The sequence below is a fragment of the Medicago truncatula genome, chromosome 5 (genome assembly GCF_003473485.1).
Source record: "Medicago truncatula cultivar Jemalong A17 chromosome 5, MtrunA17r5.0-ANR, whole genome shotgun sequence".
In the NCBI taxonomy this organism is placed as follows: Eukaryota; Viridiplantae; Streptophyta; class Magnoliopsida; order Fabales; family Fabaceae; genus Medicago; species Medicago truncatula.
Genome location: NC_053046.1, coordinates 23742046 through 23762804, shown reverse-complemented (window position 1 = coordinate 23762804; position 20759 = coordinate 23742046). Strand labels below are relative to the sequence as shown.

The following is a 20759-nucleotide window of genomic DNA, read 5'->3' as shown; positions in this document are numbered from 1 at the left end:
AATTCACTTCAATGTCCTTTAGACATATGAAAGAGTATGACCATCTCAATTATCATCACTCAATTTTTTTTTTTTATTAATTACGACCGTGTCATGTCGGATACATTAGTAAAATGAAAAACAAATTGGCCTTGTTGTTATCTTCAATTTTATTCAATTTTTTTTTTATTAATTCGCTTTGGGTGACATTGTGGTACCGATGTAATGAGACATTGACCAACCACAAAGTGTCATATGCCACCATTTATTTTAAAATAATAATAAAAGGCAAAATTTTATTGTGAAGAGAGATAAAAACCATTCGTGACACTCTGAAGAGAGAAAAAAATCATGTGTCTTTCGACGTGAATACACATTGAAGGACGAAAAAGCTCATTTACTCAAATAAATAACTAAAGGGTCTTACTAACAAGTGTCTTGGCACACGTTTTAAATATTTTAAATCAAGTAATTATTTTTTAAAATGTTAAACTTTTCAATTTTCAGTGCAATGATTACATAAACTTTCATAAAAATTTACTATCTAATGTCCTTAACTAGTGTCCCTAACTTAATTTATCAATCCGAGCTAGTAGGCCCTAACTCAAATTCTTTTCAAAAACAAAATATCGAAAGTGTCCCATCAAATTATGCTGTGTCCCAAAGTTAGAGAACACGAAAGGTTTGGGTTCATAGCGGAAAAAGTTAATACCCTTTTTCTGATTTCATTTGAACAACACCAAACACCAACAAGCACACACATTCAATACTTGTTTTGTTTATTTTCATCATGGATCACTCATTACTTGTAATATGGCACAAAGAGGAATAAGAGTTAAAAAATGGGTTTGCGCCATTCGTCGTCTTCATGCTCTTGATGGAAGTGCCTTTTTCAAATGGTATGCATTAATTCAATTCAATGTTCCTTTTCTTCTTTCTTTCATTTTTTGTATTTTAAATTTTTGTGCTTATACTTAATACAATTAAATTGAATGTATATGTATGTAGTGGAACTTGTGGTATGTCCGTTGCTATTGCATTGGTTGTGACTCCAACAACATTCAATTCAATTCACGAAGAACCAACCCATTTCGCCTATTTTTATTTCCATATGTGATTATAAAGATAATTGGACAATAAACACTTAATTTCTTTATCTCTTCAGGAGAGGCAACCATTTGTTTCTCATGCTAGAGAATTGGACAATAAACACCAAGATGCTTTGAAACAAGAGGCTTATGAGATCATAAAGGTAAGTTGAAAATCAAATGTTGATCTTGTTTTTTAATATACGTCAATATTGAAATTATACTTTGAAGTTTATATTGGAGAATTTTTGGTTAGTTAGTTTCTGTTTTGAAGTAAGTTAAATTGCTATTCAGTTATTAAGCTATACACACTTGCATTCTTTCATTATGGATCAAGTTATAGTAGTTTCAAAACTTTTTCTCTCTCGAATATTTTTACTATTGTCTTGATCTTTAGATCGTTTTAACCAAAGCTAGACTATTGATTCATCTTCTATATAGTAAGATGTTACATAATTTAAGTTTGAACTTTAAGAAAAACTTAGAAAGTAATAAAATGAAAGATGGAATCTGAGAAACAAGTTAATGAAGATGTGACACATATGATCAGCATACTTGGACAAATTCAATATTCTCAAAAGTTGGTCACTGATGATATATAGAAAAAACCTTTGATATTTTGATTCACTATCATTGATTATGGTTCACTATCTATTAGATTTTTTAGGGAAATTGGCGATTCAATTCTTCATGAATGTACATTTTGTTTACATTAACTGACATGTCAATTGGAGTCCGTGTTGTGTTTGACGTCTGTGTCGATGTTTCTTCAAACACTTGTATAAAAAATGAAAAGTTGAAATGATCTTACAATAACAAAATCTTCTAAATAATTTCTTCTCTACATAAGTTGAGATCAGTTTAATCATCTCACTTTTTTTCTTCATATTGATGTACCACTTTTGAAGAAGCTTTAATTCTGATCAACTTAGCCTAGTAATTTGCACAAGATTTTAACATAAGAAGCTATAATGATTTAAGTAAAGTATCAATTATTTATAGCTATAGATAGATCAAGGATTGTTAATGAGCTTACCATAAGACTTCTAGCTAAGGTTTTGCAACTCGAAAGTTTACCTCAACTCATTTTGCCTAGGTCAACTTGACTCGTAATTGGTATGTACTCCCATGTTCATGGTTTGAGAACTTAGAGAAGAAAGAAAAAGAAACGTTTTATTTCAGAAACAACGTGTTATTGTAAAGATAACTATTCAGTAAATGTTTCAGTCTCTGGACTTGTAGAAAAGAAATTTGGTTTTGAAAAAAATATGCCCAAAAAAGGGGCCAATTTTTTTTATATATATTTTTTATAGACGTAGACTCGTAAATCTCGGTAAACTCGATCGAGTTTATGTAACACCCCGTTTCCCAAAATCAATTAATTAATAAATAAACATGCATCAGAGTAATTCCCAAACGGGTATGTCACACTACATTTTCAAGTTTTCTTAAATAGAATATAAAATCTATTTAATAAGCATCCTTCAAAATCATCATTAATTTTGCAGCGGAAATTTGCATCAAAACAAAAACAGCAGCTATTTAAATCTCCATAATTAAATCTTGGCATAAAAGCCTTATCAACATAAATTCAACAACCATAGGGCTACATCAGCAATATTCAAAAATTGATACATAGGAATGAAAAACAATAAGAAAATCTCATCCCGTACGTATCAGAGCCCTAGACACTTGAGCCACCACTCCTACTAATCTTCAAATACCTGCAAGTTACCCATACGAAGGGCAACATTTCCAAGCAGAAGGGGTGAGATTTCTCAAACAATAATAAGCATAAAATTCATCAATTACAATTAACAACATAGACATCATCATATACACTCAATAATAATTCTCCTTAACATCCCCTTAGTGCTCATGAATAGAAGACAACTTAACATAACCCTCATCAAGTACATTTAACAACTCGTAGGTAACCTCATGTAATATCATAACTGTAACGCTCCTATTTCTATTAAGCAATTAAACATGCGAATAATACATTTATTCAAGAAATAGAGATTACGTCTTAATCAAAATTCAAAAACCGATAGACATGTATGTAAACCTCAACAGTTACAGCGGAATATAAATCAGAGTGATCAAATATATACATGCCATGAGCAAATAAATCATATCCCAAAGATAAATCTCAAAACCCAAACATACGGGTAGTCATCAACAAAATAATAATCCAAAGGAAAAATATAAACAACCTAATCTAGACCGACACGACAAGCCTAGATCAGAGCCGACACGACACCGATATCGGAGGAAGCTCCCGATACCCAAGCAAAGACTCACCGAGACTACTCCTGCACAACGTCTACTCACCCATACAGGCAAGTAGGCGGTTAAAACCACTGGGGGTAAGCATTACATTATCATAATCCAGATAATAATCAAATTCAATAATATCATGTACTTGAATAATAATAGTCATGCATAAATACTTATATCACAACTTGCTAGTTCATATCCACATATATCAATCACATGAATAATTATCCAATCATAAATATTCATTCATAACATCAGTCATAGACAATCATTAGCAACATTCATTCATCTCAATTCATCACCAATCACATAATTCACATAGGACTCATGCTATGATATGCACTTATGGACACATAAATGCATGCGGTACCAAATCTCTACAAGGTCGTCACCTCCGATGGACAAGTCAACATCGCATGTAAGGCTCACCTCTGCCTTACAATAATCTCGAAGTAAAAGAGTCATCCCTTTTACAGCAACAACGACTATGATGCATGAACATGTGTAAAGACTCGATAATGCGACAACAATCACAATTTCAAACTCAATATATAGGACAACACCCAATTATATTGATTATCTCCACAACATTGCATTATCCAGAAAACATTCCCATACACAATTAAATCATAGTATTCACCATCACACTTCAACATAATTATCAATAATCAACAATGTCATGCAACATCAACTATATCATATAGTTTCACCATTTCAAGCATTCTCATATTCCAAGTAATAGGGAAAAACAACATCTCATGATAAACATCATATCCAAAATATAATCACTCCTTCATACAACTTCACTTAGTCATACAAGAATAATTTCAATAACTCACAAAACAATTTGCTAAAGAAACATTTCCGACAAAAAATCCAAATCATGTGGTAAACGGCCAATATTGATAATTTTCAAAGCTAGGCAACTTATTCAAGTTTGAAATCCTACAATTCAATCTTAATCAATCATATAAGTATGAGCATAGGCCACTTACGAACTATCGATCATTAGTTCAAAGGTTAGCCTAAGTTCGTATGAGAAAATCCCAAGTTTATACATTCCACATTCCCACCCGAAAATCAAGTTTGACATGATTAAGACATTGTACCAACCTTACAAGCATTGCCTAAGCCCATAAGAACTGTAGACTAAGCTTGCAACTCCTTTTGTTCACAAAGACCAAGTTCCAACAATTTCCGAAAAACCGAAACGACACAAACTCAAGTTTCAAACCATTTAGAAAATTAAAGTTCCGACAAAGCCAAATGTGTTCCAGTAGAAAAGTAGGTGAAAACAGCAAAAGAACACTTCAAAACGATCGCCTAGGACCCTCACACGACCACCCCCAAGCACCCGGACATGGAGCAACAAGCATGTTACCCTGTCTGGGGCGCCTGGCGCTGGCAGTGGGGCGCCCAACGCTGGCTTCCTGACTTGTGGGCGCCTAGCGCCCTTGCTCAGGCGCAGCGCTCCGTAAACGCGCGTTTTCGCGTGTTTCGGCCGCGGGTTTTTGCCAATTCCGATCAAAAATCGAATGTTTAAAATCCTCAATCATCAAAAGTGATCCGAGGCACAACCCGAGGCTCTAACACATTGAACTCGCTCGTTTCGGGGCATTTGTACAAGTTATGAAATTGTTTATTATAATTTTTCTCAAAACAATAAGTTCTCAAACAACCACAATTCATCTCTTCAAATTCAACACAATTCTCAACAACATCTCAACATAAATCATACCCAAGTCATGAAATGAGATCAACATCATCAATCAACCACAATCATAACATATAATCATACACTCCATCATAATTCAACAACAACATGTCAAATTCATCCATTTTGCACAATTTTCATAACTTTTCATTTTCACATATTTAAACATGTAATTTAACCAACAATCATACAATTATTATCAATTCATGCATACAAACATATCAAAGTTGGAGCACGAATTTAGCAACAATTATCCATTCATTCATTTCAACCCATTTCATACAAATCATGAAAAATTGCAAAGAATGAACATGATTATGATAAAGACTAACCCCCTTACCTTAGATGAAGATTAGACCAAACCTAGGCTTCAATTTAGCTCCTAAGCTTTCCCAATTGGATTCTTCAAGTTCTTCTCTCCAAACCCTTATCTTCTCTTCCCACTTTCTCTCTCTAGAAATGTTTTGTGAAATGAAAATGATTTGGTTCTTCTAACACTACCCTAGTGTTATCTCTACTAATGGGCTTAACTTAGTTTCTAGTGGGCTTAACCCGTTTCTATTCAAACCAAAAATATTACTACACTCCAAACGATATTTTAATTAATAACGGTAAAATGTCACTAACGGTAAAATCTCGACTTTCTCTAGTAACTTAATGAAATAACCATTCTCACTAATTACTAAAAGCAATTCCCACTAAAAATTATAATTTTACCCATCCTCACAAAATTACCAAAATACCCTTCTAATACGAAAACCCATGAAAATGCACCCGATGACAATTAAATACACACAAGCACAAATAATCACACACAAACACATAATAAAAGTAATTAAAATAAACCTAGCTAAAAATCGGGCTGTTACAACTCTCCCCCCCTAAAAGAATTTTTGCCCTCGAAAATTTACCTGAAGGAAACAATTCCGGATACGAAACCCTCATCCTACTCTCCGGCTCCCAAGTGGCACTCTCACCAGTTGGTCCAACCCAAATCACTTTGACCAAAACAATCTCTTTGCCACGCAAACGCTTCAACTCACGATCCTCAATCCTAACCGGCAAAGTCTCAACCGTCAAATTATCCCTTACTTCCAATTCATCCACTTGAACCACATGAGACGCATCATGCACATACTTCCTCAACTGAGACACATGAAACACATTATGAAGATTCGACAAAGACGGTGGCAACGCAATCCGGTACGCTACAACCCCAACCTTCTCAATGACATCAAACGGTCCAACAAAACGAGGAGTCAACTTCCTACACTTCAAAGCACGACCAACTCCGGTCACAGGATTCACTCTCAAAAACACATGATCACCAACTTGAAACTCAATATCCTTCCTCCTCTTATCATGATAGCTCTTCTGTCTACTCTGAGACGCCTTCATCTTCTCCTGAATCATCTTAACCTTTTCCGTAGTTTCTTGCACAACTTCCGGTCCTAACAAAGCATTCTCTCCGGACTCACACCAACACAACGGTGTCCTACACCTCCGACCATACAAAGCCTCAAACGGTGCCATTCCGATACTAGCATGAAAATTGTTGTTGTAAGTAAACTCAATCAACGGTAAACATTCGTCCCAACTGACACCTTGCTCCAAAACACAAGCTCTCAACAAATCTTCCAAACTCTGAATAGTCCTCTCTGTCTGCCCATCGGTCTGAGGATGGTAAGCAGAACTCAATCTCAACTTAGTTCCCAAAGCAGCTTGCAAACTCTCCCAAAACTTAGAAGTAAACCTCGGATCCCGATCTGACACAATACTAGAAGGAATACCATGCAATCTAACAATCTGCTCAATGTAGATCTCAGCCAACTTCGCTACCGACATACCAGTCTTGATAGGAACAAAATGCGCTGACTTCGTCAACCAATCAACAATCACCCAAATCGAATCGAAACCCTTACTAGTCTTAGGCAACGCTCCAACAAAATCCATAGAAATGCTATCCCATTTCCACTCTGGCACAAACAACGGTTGCATCAAACCCGATGGTCTCTGATGTTCAATCTTCGATTTCTGACAAACCAAGCAAGCATAAACAAACTCAGCGATCTCCTTCTTCATTCCAGGCCACCAAAACAACCTTTTCAAATCCTGATACATCTTAGTTGCTCCTGGATGAATACTCAAACTACTTCTATGACCTTCGTCCAAAATTTGCCTCTTAAGCTCAAACACATCCGGCACACAAACTCGATCACGAAACATCAAAACACCACTCTCACCCAATCTAAAGTCTCCACCTTTACCTTGATTAACCAACGTCACTCGGTCCACAAGTTCCAAATCTTCCTTCTGACCCTTCTTGATCTCTTCCAAAATATTGCTTGTCAACTTCAACATACCCAACCTCACACCATCAGGTGTCAACTCGCTAACCAAACTCAAGTCTCGAAACTGCTCAATCAATTCCAACTCTTTAACCATCAAAGCAGACATATGCAAAGTCTTTCTACTCAAAGCATCCGCAACAACATTAGCCTTTCCGGGATGATAACTCAACTGAAAATCGAAGTCCTTAAGATATTCCAACCATCTCCTCTGCCTCATATTCAACTCTTTCTGATCAAACAAATACTTCAAACTCTTGTGGTCACTGAACACCTCAAACTTAGAACCATACAGATAATGTCTCCAAATCTTCAATGTATACACAACGGCTGCCAATTCCAAATCATGAGTCGGATAATTCTTCTCATGCACTTTCAATTGCCTCGAAGCATAAGCTACAACCTGACGATTCTGCATAAGCACACCACCAAGACCCATCTTAGAAGCATCACAATACACAACAAACGATTCCTTCGGATTCGGCAAAATCAACACCGGAGCTGAAGTCAACCTCTTCTTCAACTCTTGGAAACTCTTCTCACACTTGGCATCCCCAACATAAGCTTGTCCTTTCCGAGTCAACTGCGTCAATGGCAATGCCAACTTAGAGAATCCCTCAATGAACCTCCGATAATAACCGGCCAAACCAAGAAAGCTTCTAATCTCAAAAACAGACTTAGGAGACTCCCACTGCAACACTGCATCAACCTTGGAAGGATCCACAGAAATACCACCCTTAGAAATCACATGACCAAGGAAACTCACTTCCTTCAACCAAAACTCACACTTAGACAACTTGGCACACAACTGGTTCTCTTTCAAGACTTGCAACACAATCCTCAAATGCTCAGCATGCTCTTCCTCAGACTTTGAATACACCAAAATATCATCTATGAACACCACCACAAAACGGTCCAGATAAGGATGAAATATTCTATTCATATATTCCATAAAGACACCTGGCGCATTAGATACTCCAAATGGCATCACAGAATACTCATAGTGTCCATACCTCGTTCGAAACGCAGTTTTGGATATATCTTCCGCCTTTACTCTAATCTGATGATATCCTGATCTCAAATCAATCTTACTAAACACCTCTGCACCCACTAGCTGATCCATCAAATCATCAATCCTTGGAAGTGGATACCGATTCTTAATGGTCACCTTGTTCAACTGCCGATAATCCACACACAACCTCATGCTTCCATCCTTCTTCTTAACCAACAACACTGGAGCACCCCACGGTGAAACACTTGGTCTAATAAACTGCTTCTCAAGCAACTCTTCCAACTGATTCTTCAATTCACCCAACTCTGATGCAGACATCCGATACGGCGCAATCGAAATAGGACTCGTGCCTGGTACCAAATCAATTGCAAACTCAACTTCCCTCTCCGGCGGTAACTCGGTAATATCCTCTGGAAAAACCTCAGGAAACTCTTGCACTACCGGCAAATCACTAACCCCTTTCTCACCACCAACCTTCAAGGATGCAAACATCATAAACACACAAGCTTCACCATCTAAAGACCTCTTCACTTGCTCCGCAGTCAAAAACTTCCTATCTAACTCTTCTACCGGCTTAGAAAAAGTCACACTCCTAGTCAAACAATTAATGCTAACCCCAAAAGCTAACAACCAATCCATACCAAAAATCACATCCATATGCTTCAACGGAAGACAAACAAGATCCAACTCAAAATCAACATCACCAAAATTAACAGGACACTTAGCACACATAAAAGAAGTAGTCACCGAACCGCTAGCCGGGGTGTCAATAACCATTCCACGCAACAAAGGAGTTACAACCAAATCCAAACGTTCAACACAACTAGCCGAGATAAAAGAATGAGTAGCACCAGTATCAATAATTGCAATCAAAGGAGTACTCTTGATAAAACACATACCTCGGATAAGATTATCCGGCTGCTCCACCTCCTCCGCGTTCAAAGCAAACACCTTTCCCGCCGCCTTCTTTGGCTTGGTACACTTGGTACTAATATGACCCTTCTCTCCACAATTGTAACAAGTAATCTCTCTTGCAACACCTCTGCAATCGACCGCCTTGTGACCCGCTTTCCCACACTTGTGACAAGTAAAATCATTCTTGCAATCACTAGCATAATGACCCATAGATCCACACTTAAAGCACTTGACATCCGCCAAACTTGGCTTAGAGCCTCCACCAGCTTCTCTCTTCTTTCCTTTGTCCTTGCTGTAAGGTTTTCCAGCCCCATGTCCTCTTCCTCTCTTTTCACCCTGAGCCTTGTAGTAATTAGACTTAGCCTTCCCAATATCATCAAACATACGACACTTATGCACCAAAGTATCAAAGTCTCGGATCTCCTGAACACACATGTACTGATAAATGTCCGGCCTAAGCCCACTTTCAAACTTCACACACTTGGAAACCATAGCATCCTCCGCATTGATGTAGGGACAAAACCTTGCAAGCTCCTCAAACTTCGCCGCATACTCGGCCACATACATACTCCCTTGCTTCAAATTCAGGAACTCCACTTCCTTCCTAGTCCTCAAATCCTCTGGAAAGTACTTCCTCAAAAACTCAGCCTTGAACCTTGTCCAAGTCACAACCTCCCCACCAATCTCAAGTCTTCCCTTAGCATTAGTCCACCAATACTCTGCTTCCTCAGCTAGCATGTGAGTAGCCAACCTCACCTTCTGATCATCACTAGTCACCATAGCACGAAAGATCCTCTCCATGCCTTGCAACCATGTCTGAGCTCCATCCGGGTCAAACCTTCCCTTGAACGTAGGTGGATTGTTTCGCAAGAAACGATCAAGCCTCCGCTCCTCAGCTTCTCCCTCATTCCGACGACCAACGCCGCTTGCTCATTCGATTGAGCCAGCACCTGAGCCATCGCTGCCAAGGCTTGTGCAATCGCCGCATCATCACGACCTCCTGCCATGTTCGCACTACACAACCATCTAACCGATAAGAAACAACACAACAAATATTAATCTAAACACGACTGACCATGGCTCTGATACCAACTTGTAACGCTCCTATTTCTATTAAGCAATTAAACATGCGAATAATACATTTATTCAAGAAATAGAGATTACGTCTTAATCAAAATTCAAAAACCGATAGACATGTATGTAAACCTCAACAGTTACAGCGGAATATAAATCAGAGTGATCAAATATATACATGCCATGAGCAAATAAATCATATCCCAAAGATAAATCTCAAAACCCAAACATACGGGTAGTCATCAACAAAATAATAATCCAAAGGAAAAATATAAACAACCTAATCTAGACCGACACGACAAGCCTAGATCAGAGCCGACACGACACCGATATCGGAGGAAGCTCCCGATACCCAAGCAAAGACTCACCGAGACTACTCCTGCACAACGTCTACTCACCCATACAGGCAAGTAGGCGGTTAAAACCACTGGGGGTAAGCATTACATTATCATAATCCAGATAATAATCAAATTCAATAATATCATGTACTTGAATAATAATAGTCATGCATAAATACTTATATCACAACTTGCTAGTTCATATCCACATATATCAATCACATGAATAATTATCCAATCATAAATATTCATTCATAACATCAGTCATAGACAATCATTAGCAACATTCATTCATCTCAATTCATCACCAATCACATAATTCACATAGGACTCATGCTATGATATGCACTTATGGACACATAAATGCATGCGGTACCAAATCTCTACAAGGTCGTCACCTCCGATGGACAAGTCAACATCGCATGTAAGGCTCACCTCTGCCTTACAATAATCTCGAAGTAAAAGAGTCATCCCTTTTACAGCAACAACGACTATGATGCATGGACATGTGTAAAGACTCGATAATGCGACAACAATCACAATTTCAAACTCAATATATAGGACAACACCCAATTATATTGATTATCTCCACAACATTGCATTATCCAGAAAACATGCCCATACACAATTAAATCATAGTATTCACCATCACACTTCAACATAATTATCAATAATCAACAATGTCATGCAACATCAACTATATCATATAGTTTCACCATTTCAAGCATTCTCATATTCCAAGTAATAGGGAAAAACAACATCTCATGATAAACATCATATCCAAAATATAATCACTCCTTCATACAACTTCACTTAGTCATACAAGAATAATCTCAATAACTCACAAAACAATTTGCTAAAGAAACATTTCCGACAAAAAATCCAAATCATGTGGTAAATGGCCAACATTGATAATTTTCAAAGCTAGGCAACTTATTCAAGTTTGAAATCCTACAATTCAATCTTAATCAATCATATAAGTATGAGCATAGGCCACTTACGAACTATCGATCATTAGTTCAAAGGTTAGCCTAAGTTCGTATGAGAAAATCCCAAGTTTATACATTCCACATTCCCACCCGAAAATCAAGTTTGACATGATTAAGACATTGTACCAACCTTACAAGCATTGCCTAAGCCCATAAGAACTGTAGACTAAGCTTGCAACTCCTTTTGTTCACAAAGACCAAGTTCCAACAATTTCCGAAAAACCGAAACGACGCAAACTCAAGTTTCAAACCATTTAGAAAATTAAAGTTCCCACAAAGCCAAATGTGTTCCAGTAGAAAAGTAGGTGAAAACAGCAAAAGAACACTTCAAAACGATCGCCTAGGACCCTCACACGACCACCCCCAAGCACCCGGACATGGAGCAACAAGCATGTTACCCTGTCTGGGGCGCCTGGCGCTAGCAGTGGGGCGCCCAGCGCTGGCTTCCTGACTTGTGGGCGCCTAGCGCCCTTGCTCAGGCGCAGCGCTCCGTAAACGCGCGTTTTCGCGTGTTTCGGCCGCGGGTTTTTGCCAATTCCGATCAAAAATCGAATGTTTAAAATCCTCAATCATCAAAAGTGATCCGAGGCATAACCCGAGGCTCTAACACATTGAACTCGCTCGTTTCGGGGCATTTGTACAAGTTATGAAATTGTTTAAAATAATTTTTCTCAAAACAATAAGTTCTCAAACAACCACAATTCATCTCTTCAAATTCAACACAATTCTCAACAACATCTCAACATAAATCATACCCAAGTCATGAAATGAGATCAACATCATCAATCAACCACAATCATAACATATAATCATACACTCCATCATAATTCAACAACAACATGTCAAATTCATCCATTTTGCACAATTTTCATAACTTTTCATTTTCACATATTTAAACATGTAATTTAACCAACAATCATACAATTATTATCAATTCATGCATACAAACATATCATCAAAGTTGGAGCACGAATTTAGCAACAATTATCCATTCATTCATTTCAACCCATTTCATACAAATCATGAAAAATTGCAAAGAATGAACATGATTATGATAAAGACTAACCCCCTTACCTTAGATGAAGATTAGACCAAACCTAGGCTTCAATTTAGCTCCTAAGCTTTCCCAATTGGATTCTTCAAGTTCTTCTCTCCAAACCCTTATCTTCTCTTCCCACTTTCTCTCTCTAGAAATGTTTTGTGAAATGAAAATGATTTGGTTCTTCTAACACTACCCTAGTGTTATCTCTACTAATGGGCTTAACTTAGTTTCTAGTGGGCTTAACCCGTTTCTATTCAAACCAAAAATATTACTACACTCCAAACGATATTTTAATTAATAACGGTAAAATGTCACTAACGGTAAAATCTCGACTTTCTCTAGTAACTTAATGAAATAACCATTCTCACTAATTACTAAAAGCAATTCCCACTAAAAATTATAATTTTACCCATCCTCACAAAATTACCAAAATACCCTTCTAATACGAAAACCCATGAAAATGCACCCGATGACAATTAAATACACACAAGCACAAATAATCACACACAAACACATAATAAAAGTAATTAAAATAAACCTAGCTAAAAATCGGGCTGTTACAATAACAACCTCGCATTCAACACTATAGAAGATCATCATAACCTCGTCATACTCATCAACATAAACAAAGTAAGAGTACACCACCTCTTATAGACAACAACAAAGTAAGAGTACACCACCTCTTAGAAAAACGATAAAGTAAGAGTACACCACCTCTTATAAAATAACAACGTAAGAGTACACCACCTCTTATAAAGACGACACGTAAGAGTACACCACCTCTTATAAAAAAAACAACGTAAGAGTACACCACCTCTTATAAACAACAACGTAAGAGTACACTACCCCTTATACAACAACAACGTAAGAGTACACCACCTCTTATAAAACACCTGAACATAAACAATCACCAACAACAGCTACAACTATGACTTCAACAACAACACCAACGATGATGACAACATCGACAATTTGCATAACATACTTATGACTTATTCGGCAACGCAACAACGCTTACAACATAGACCATATCAACAACTTGATCAATATTCAACAGCAACTTAAACATCTTATATAATTCGTAGAATGCATATACAAATATATTACATTACTTTCATCATCAGCAATATTATATTCAACCTCCATTCCTAAATTTATACATACGGTGTGCATATAAATATAGCAATAAGTTATTCATTGACATCAAAACAAATACTTCATCAATAAAAAAAAGTATGCATATAATTGTTCCCTCAAATTAGTATCACGGTTTCCAACAGTTCTCAAGTAAAAATCTAAACATACAAGTCTCATTCATTTACAAAAAGAATTATATACACTTGTAGCTCAATTTTCATTTAGATAGTTACAGAGATGTATATTACTTTAAGAGTTCCATTGATAACTGTTTGGAATAAATAAATATACAGGATCAATTAAGGACAAGGTAAAATATAGAGAGATCGGAATATAGCTGAAAAGCTATCACTATCAGTACTATATATATTAGCGGAAACAAAGGTACATAAGAATAAGAAAAATAGGCATTCCGAAATGAAAATAAAGGTTACAGTAATAGTAGTAATCATACTTAAAAGTTGTTTGCAATTCATAACATCACATCGATAAACCAAATTTCTCAACACATAAATTCTTAAGGATTTGGGATAACTAAATTGAAAATTCCTGATTCTTTAATACTGTTAAACAGAATTACTGAGAACAAAAATACTCAAAAGCAAACCAATAAAACACGGTTATCACGATAACTCAACCATACAATCATGAAAGAACACAAATTTAACAGATAATCGTCAAAAGAATTAGAAAACAATTAAAACTAACAACCCTTCACTACCCATATGATCATACAACCCTAATTCCCAAAATCCTCAAAACTATAACCTACAACATGTTAAATCCAATTTCAGAATTATAGACTTAAGATCACTGAATGATAGTCTCACCCTTACCTTAATTTTGCAGAAAGAAATGCACAGCAAAATCAGTTCTTGGCTCTACTTGCTCTTCTCTTTTCCTAACTTCCCATTACTTAACTCCCCTTATTTTCATTTAACTCCCCCTTAATTCTATTAAATCCTAATTAATTCCCCAAAATCCAAAATAATACTAATTTCTCTATTAATCTAATTATTATTAAAATAAACTATATAATAAAATATAACACACCACATAATAATATAAAATCACATATAAAAAGACTTTAAATCGATCAATAATAATTAAATAAAATTGGGGCGTTACAGTTTACACGAGTTTACTAAGTGTTAACTCGGTCAAACTCATCAAACTTTCCGATTTTACCAGAAACCGAGTTTACCTCCGAGTTAACACGATTTTGGTACCTAAACACGTAAACTCGGTAAACTCAGAGTGTTAACACTCGATTTGCGGAACATTGCTTCTAACTTTCTATTCAACCAAACTAAGAAAGACAATCATATTTCTCTATCTTCTATTTTTCCTCATCTTTCACTTGCATAAAAACTTAAGTCAAAATCTACTATATTTGATAAATTGTTTCATATAATAGAAAAATAAGAGATACAAAGAAAAAAAATATGTTAATAATTTTGAAAGGACAAAAATTGTGAACTAAGATTAGACGTATTATATTAATTTTTGATCTACTTTTAGTGTATTGGATTTTTTATTTGATTTAGATTATTAATTTAATATGAGTAATTTAATTAAGGGAAATGCTAACCGGTGCCACGGGGCACCGGTTAACAATGATTAAAAAAGCTTGACCAAAAAAAAAAACAATGATTAAAAAAGAAATTATATAATAGTTATTGCATTGAAATTGTGTAATTAATGATAAAAGAAAGCAAATATGTTTCCTTTTATGGTAATAATGTCCGTTTTTGGCATCCTAAACCAGTGTCGGGATACCGGTTAGCACGACCATCTAATTAATTTGTGGATCGGTAATTTAATTAAGTAAAATTTAATTTAATTCTAAAAAAAAAAATTTATCTTGAAAATTATGCATTTAACATCTTACAACTTTCTTCTAAAAAAACTTTATCTTAAAACTTTTTTTTTTTTTTTACAGAAATTATCTTAAGACTTTAAAAAATGAATTTTTTTACATAATTTTTTCTTCTTCTTATAGATTACCAAAGAGGCAAAGACTTGTTGAAGTGTCTTTCATTCATTCTTTTAACAAGAGGAATGTCAAGGACACTCTCTTTTCAACACTCTCTCTAATAGAGATAACTAACATATGTCGGGGTCTGTTTGGTAAAGTCGTGAAACGAGTTATATGTTATAGCGTATAAGTTTGTCTAGCAAAAAATGATTTGTTTGGTAATGATCTTTTCACAATGAGCTTATAAATTATTTCGAGATCTTATAGCTTATTTCTATACATTATTTCAAGTAGCATTTGAGCTTACAACTTATAACTTATCATCTTTTCTTCCATTTTCACACCTATAACTATCTCTAAAATCCATTTTTACCCTCTATAACTTATTATAGTTTTCTTGACCAAAAAAAAAAAAAAACTTATCTACTATATATATATAAAAACAAATAACTACCAATAATATTTTACTGCCCCTGGTCTAAATTCTTTTACTGCCCATTTTTACAGCTACTTAAGGGCAATACAGCCATTTCATTGTTCTCTGATGCCTTAAAATCACTCCAATTTAATTTTGCCAATTTCTTCCCATCTTATCCTTTATTATAACTACCGTATACTTTTCAATGAGGGATAAACCCGAATTTTTATATCTATTTGATTGTTTAACAATTTATTTGAACACAAATAACTTGAACTTCCACTTTTGCCACTCTAATAGATGTAGTAAATAGTTCCAAGCAGAGGATAAATATGTAAAAATGGTCAAGGTTATCAACTTTTCATACTACATCCAATGTTACATACTTTTAACCACCACTGTTCTCCCATGCATGCTATTATCCGCTAGGCTATAGACGTTATTGAGTTGCTATACACTACCTTACGGCAACAAAATTTAGGAATCAAAAAATCTAGCTTTGAAGATAAGGAGTCTCTCTCTCTCTTGCCCAACCATCTCAATTTTGATCTCTCTAACAAGGTTTGAATCACTTAAACTCGGTTCTTGCATGTTAAATAATCATTTAGCTCTGATGTGGTTTGATGTAATCTCATTTTTCTTTAAAAAAAAAATTGTTGTTTTTCTTTAAAGTTCATCAAAAATCTTGAAATAAGTTGTGAAATTTGTTATTGTAGTTGAAGTTCTATGTTTTTTTTTTTAAGAAAGATGAAGTTCTATGTTTTTTTTTAAGAAAGATGAAGTTCTTTGATAACAACATTGTTTTTTTTTCTTAACATTGTTGATTCAATTTCTATTTTTATTTATATTTATTTTGTTCTTAATCGTTTATGCTCATGTTTTTTGTTCTTTCACTTAAAGGTCCTTTTTTTTTTTTTTTATTGAAATCCAATATCAAAAACGTGTTTTTACTTTCAATTTTTTTGTTGATTTTAGTTGTGATAAGTTTAAAATCACTTAAAATAAGTGATTTTGTTGCATCTGTAATACTCAGAAATCCATTTTCGTGGTTTTAAGTTTTGATGTGTTTATAATCACTTATAGAGTTCACTTAAAGGACGTGTTACAAGCTTTATTAACACTAAACAATCACTTGATGTTTGATGTGTTTAAGATACCTAAAAGCATGTGTTTTTCTACATTTCATTGTTTTAATTTTTGATGTGTTTAAGATAGCTAAAAGCATGGGTTTTTCTTGGATCTGTTATGCTGTTTGTATTAGGATGGAAGATCATATTGAAGTTGCTCGTCCTTTTGATGATATCAAAGATATTGATGATTCAAAAGACATCTGGACTCTGCCAGTTAGAATCGTTGATGTTTGGCCTGTCATCAGTAAATTTAAGAGTGAACATATTGAGATGGTCATCATGGATGCTCAGGTATTATATTTATGATACATTTGTTAACATTATATACATTTGTTATCATGGATCGTTGATGTTTTCACTGATTTCAATTGCAGAGTGGTAGGATTCAGGTGACTGTCCCTAAGGAATTTGTGGCAGAGTTTAAGCAGATTCTGTACTTGAATAACACTCTTGAAATGGAAAACTTTAAGGTTTGCAAAAATGAAATTGTTGTGAAGGCAACTCCTCATCCATATCGGCTAATTGTCACCGGAGCTACTGTCATTACACCAGAAGATTTTCCTGCAATTCCTTTGGCAGGGTTCTGTTTTAAGGATTTTGAAGATGTTCTTGCTGGGAAGTACAGACCAGATCTAATAGTGGGTTAGTATATCATTTAAAACATATATATCAATTTCTATTTTTAGACGTATTAATGTTTTCATTTAAACTGAAATACCATTTAGATGCAATTGGTGCCTTTCAAGAGGTGACCAATACAAACAGGAGCTCAGGAAGGCTCAAATCAATCACATTTCTTCTCAGAGATGCTAGGTATGATATCCATAAACCAAAATCGGATGTAGTATCATTATGTTTCTTTGTATTATTAAATGTATTTATGTTAGTATTGTTTCTTTCGTAAATGTAGTGGGAAAATGCTCCATTGTTGTCTTTGGGATGATTATGCAAAGCAGTTTTCTGATGCTTTGGCCAGCTACAATGGTCATGATCTAATCTGCATCATTATCAAGCATTGTAGGATTAAACCTGCACAAGGTTTATATATTTTCCTATCACATAATGCTTACAAAATTTTCCTTAATACTATCACCAATAATTTAACTTTGATATATGTGTTAGGTAATTATCCTGTTTGCTTCACTAATGCTTGGGATGGCACTCAACTTCTCTTCAATCCTGTTTGTCCTGAAGTTGCTAAATTCAAAGAATTGTTAGTTGTTTCTTACTAAATCACTATTATTTTTTCTACATTATATTTTGTTTTACATATATTAACATAGTACTTTGAATGCAGATTGAAACTTCTTCCAGTTGATGATGTTGATATGAGTCAGAATGCATCTCAGTTTAGTCAAGGATCTCAGTTATCAACTCCAACTGATATAATGTCAAAGGCTACTTTTCTCAGTCTCTCTGAGATTAATGACATTACAAATGTCTTGCTCCATCAACAATCTCATTTAAATATACTTCTTAATTATGTCATAAAGTGATGTTAACTTAATTATAACTTATTCATTGTTTCAGGAGATAATATGTGTTACTGTTGCTGAGATAACGAAACTGAATGCCACTAGATATGGATGGACTTATGATGGGTGTAAGGAATGTACCAAAGTTGTCAAGATGGATGATGGACAGTTGAAATGTAAAAATGCTCATGTTAATCAGAAGCCTGTTCCGAGGTAATCTTTCTTAACTATATTAATATAACAGAACTTCTGTTAAAAACATATTACAATCAATTTATATTATGATATAGGTACAAAGTTGAGGTTCAGGTTGAACATAAGGGAAGTAAGGCAAGATTTCTGTTCTGGGACGAGCTAACCGTGTCCATTTTAGGAATATCTGCTACAGACTTGAGGGAGCAGATGATTCAGGTATGTTGATTAATCATTATTATAAGTTATATTAGTGAATTCTATCTACGATAAGAGTATCTAATATCTGTTAGTTTTTCAATTTCTGTATGGAAGGCTGGCCATACCAATTCAAAGACCTACCCTAAGCTCCTTGACAAACTGGTATTCAAGAAGAAGAAGGTTTTCAAGGTTAAAGCTCACCCTGGCTCAAATCCATGCTCTATTATACAGTTCAGTGAAAGTGAACAGCTGTTGGGTAATCTTGAGAAGCAATTTGGATTGGAGGAGGTAATAAGAATGTCATTCTAAATATCTTATCGTATTATTCAATAAATGTCATATATGTTAACTAATCTCAGTTTTTTTATATAGGAGAGTCAAATTAAGAATGTTGCTGGAGAAGCAGTCCTTGCATTAGAAGCTGTTTCAGAAACCAAAGACCTATCACTCATTCCATCTGTATGTATTTATTGGCAAACTTTAACCTGAGATTATCAAAATTAAATTATTGACAGTAGCTTAAAATACTAACTTTTTGCAACAACTTTATAGCTTTCTCTATGTGGTGAAAATGAACCAAGTTTTGCTATGTCCACACCTCCTGCCAAAAGATTGTCTCAAGATGAATCTGATTCTGCTACAAAGCCTGGTGCTGAAGATATTCAGCCAACCCAACTTTCATCCACTAAGTTTGCCAACAACCGAAAGTATCCAAAGACACCTAAGCTTGAGAAGAAGTAGGTCTTACCAGGAACATCTTTTGAAGGACAATATCTATGTTAAATATGTAGAATGCTTAACCTATTTTGTGTCTAACCAACAATGACTATTTTGTTGTGAATCAGAGTACAAGCCATGGCTAACTCTTGATGCACAATCTAAAGCATCTATTATTTGTTGTTTATGTTTGTCATGTGATTGTAGTTGTTTATGGGCCTACCAGTTATGATGAACCACTTTCTCATGAACAAATGAAATATATGTTAATCCTTTCATTACTATGCATAATCATTCGAGCAATTTCTAGAGACGCAATATTTTGCAATCACCAACTGAGATGTGATCACAAACATAGGATAATCAAACTTATATGATGGAATTTAGCTTAATTATTAACATGACACCAATCAACGAATTCAGTTTTATACATCAATGTATTTTAGGTTATTCATATTTATCAAATACAGATTAGTTCAAATAATTAGCAGAATTTTCTTAAATAATTTTCTATTTAATATAATGCAAGTATCCATCAAATTGATCTACATAAAGAGATTACATCGAACATTTATAGCATAGCTTCAGTCAATGTATATAACTTGCATTGTAATTCAAACTACTCCTGATCAATTTCCTAAACAATTTTCTTGACAGACCTTTAGGAGCCTATATACTATGCTTCAGTAGTCACAAACAAGATTACACACTGTATGGCTGGTGAGTTCATCA

At 34.9% G+C, this 20759-nt stretch overlaps 2 protein-coding genes across 2 annotated transcripts; both read left to right on the top strand.

Annotated features, from left to right (window-relative positions):
- Window positions 1-792: 792 nt before the first annotated feature.
- LOC120580659 (uncharacterized) lies at window positions 793-18641 on the top strand. The gene is made up of 7 exons (XM_039834696.1): window positions 793-878; window positions 988-1024; window positions 1145-1231; window positions 17524-17733; window positions 17817-18084; window positions 18168-18255; window positions 18565-18641. Exons 1-7 carry the CDS (start codon window positions 793-795, stop codon window positions 18566-18568), a joined length of 780 nt encoding a protein of 259 aa, XP_039690630.1. The 3' UTR covers window positions 18569-18641.
- Window positions 18598-20259, top strand: LOC120580658 (uncharacterized). Its single transcript, XM_039834695.1, has 7 exons — window positions 18598-18623; window positions 18740-18881; window positions 18973-19130; window positions 19208-19328; window positions 19425-19598; window positions 19683-19769; window positions 19863-20259. The coding sequence occupies exons 1-7, from the start codon at window positions 18598-18600 to the stop codon at window positions 20049-20051; spliced, it is 897 nt and encodes a 298-aa protein (XP_039690629.1). The 3' UTR covers window positions 20052-20259.
- The last annotated feature ends 500 nt before the right edge of the window (window positions 20260-20759 follow it).

Coding starts and splice junctions, on each gene's coding strand:
- LOC120580659 (XM_039834696.1), top strand. CDS start 793: ATGGCACAAAGAGGAATAAGAGTTAAAAAATGGGTTTGCGCCATTCGT. Junction 879..987: donor GGAAGTGCCTTTTTCAAATG/GTATGCATTAAT, acceptor ATATGTATGTAG/TGGAACTTGTGGTATGTCCG. Junction 1,232..17,523: donor AGGCTTATGAGATCATAAAG/GTAAGTTGAAAA, acceptor GATGTGTTTAAG/ATAGCTAAAAGCATGGGTTT.
- LOC120580658 (XM_039834695.1), top strand. CDS start 18,598: ATGGCACTCAACTTCTCTTCAATCCT. Junction 18,882..18,972: donor AGATTAATGACATTACAAAT/GTCTTGCTCCAT, acceptor TCATTGTTTCAG/GAGATAATATGTGTTACTGT. Junction 19,599..19,682: donor AGCAATTTGGATTGGAGGAG/GTAATAAGAATG, acceptor TTTTTTATATAG/GAGAGTCAAATTAAGAATGT.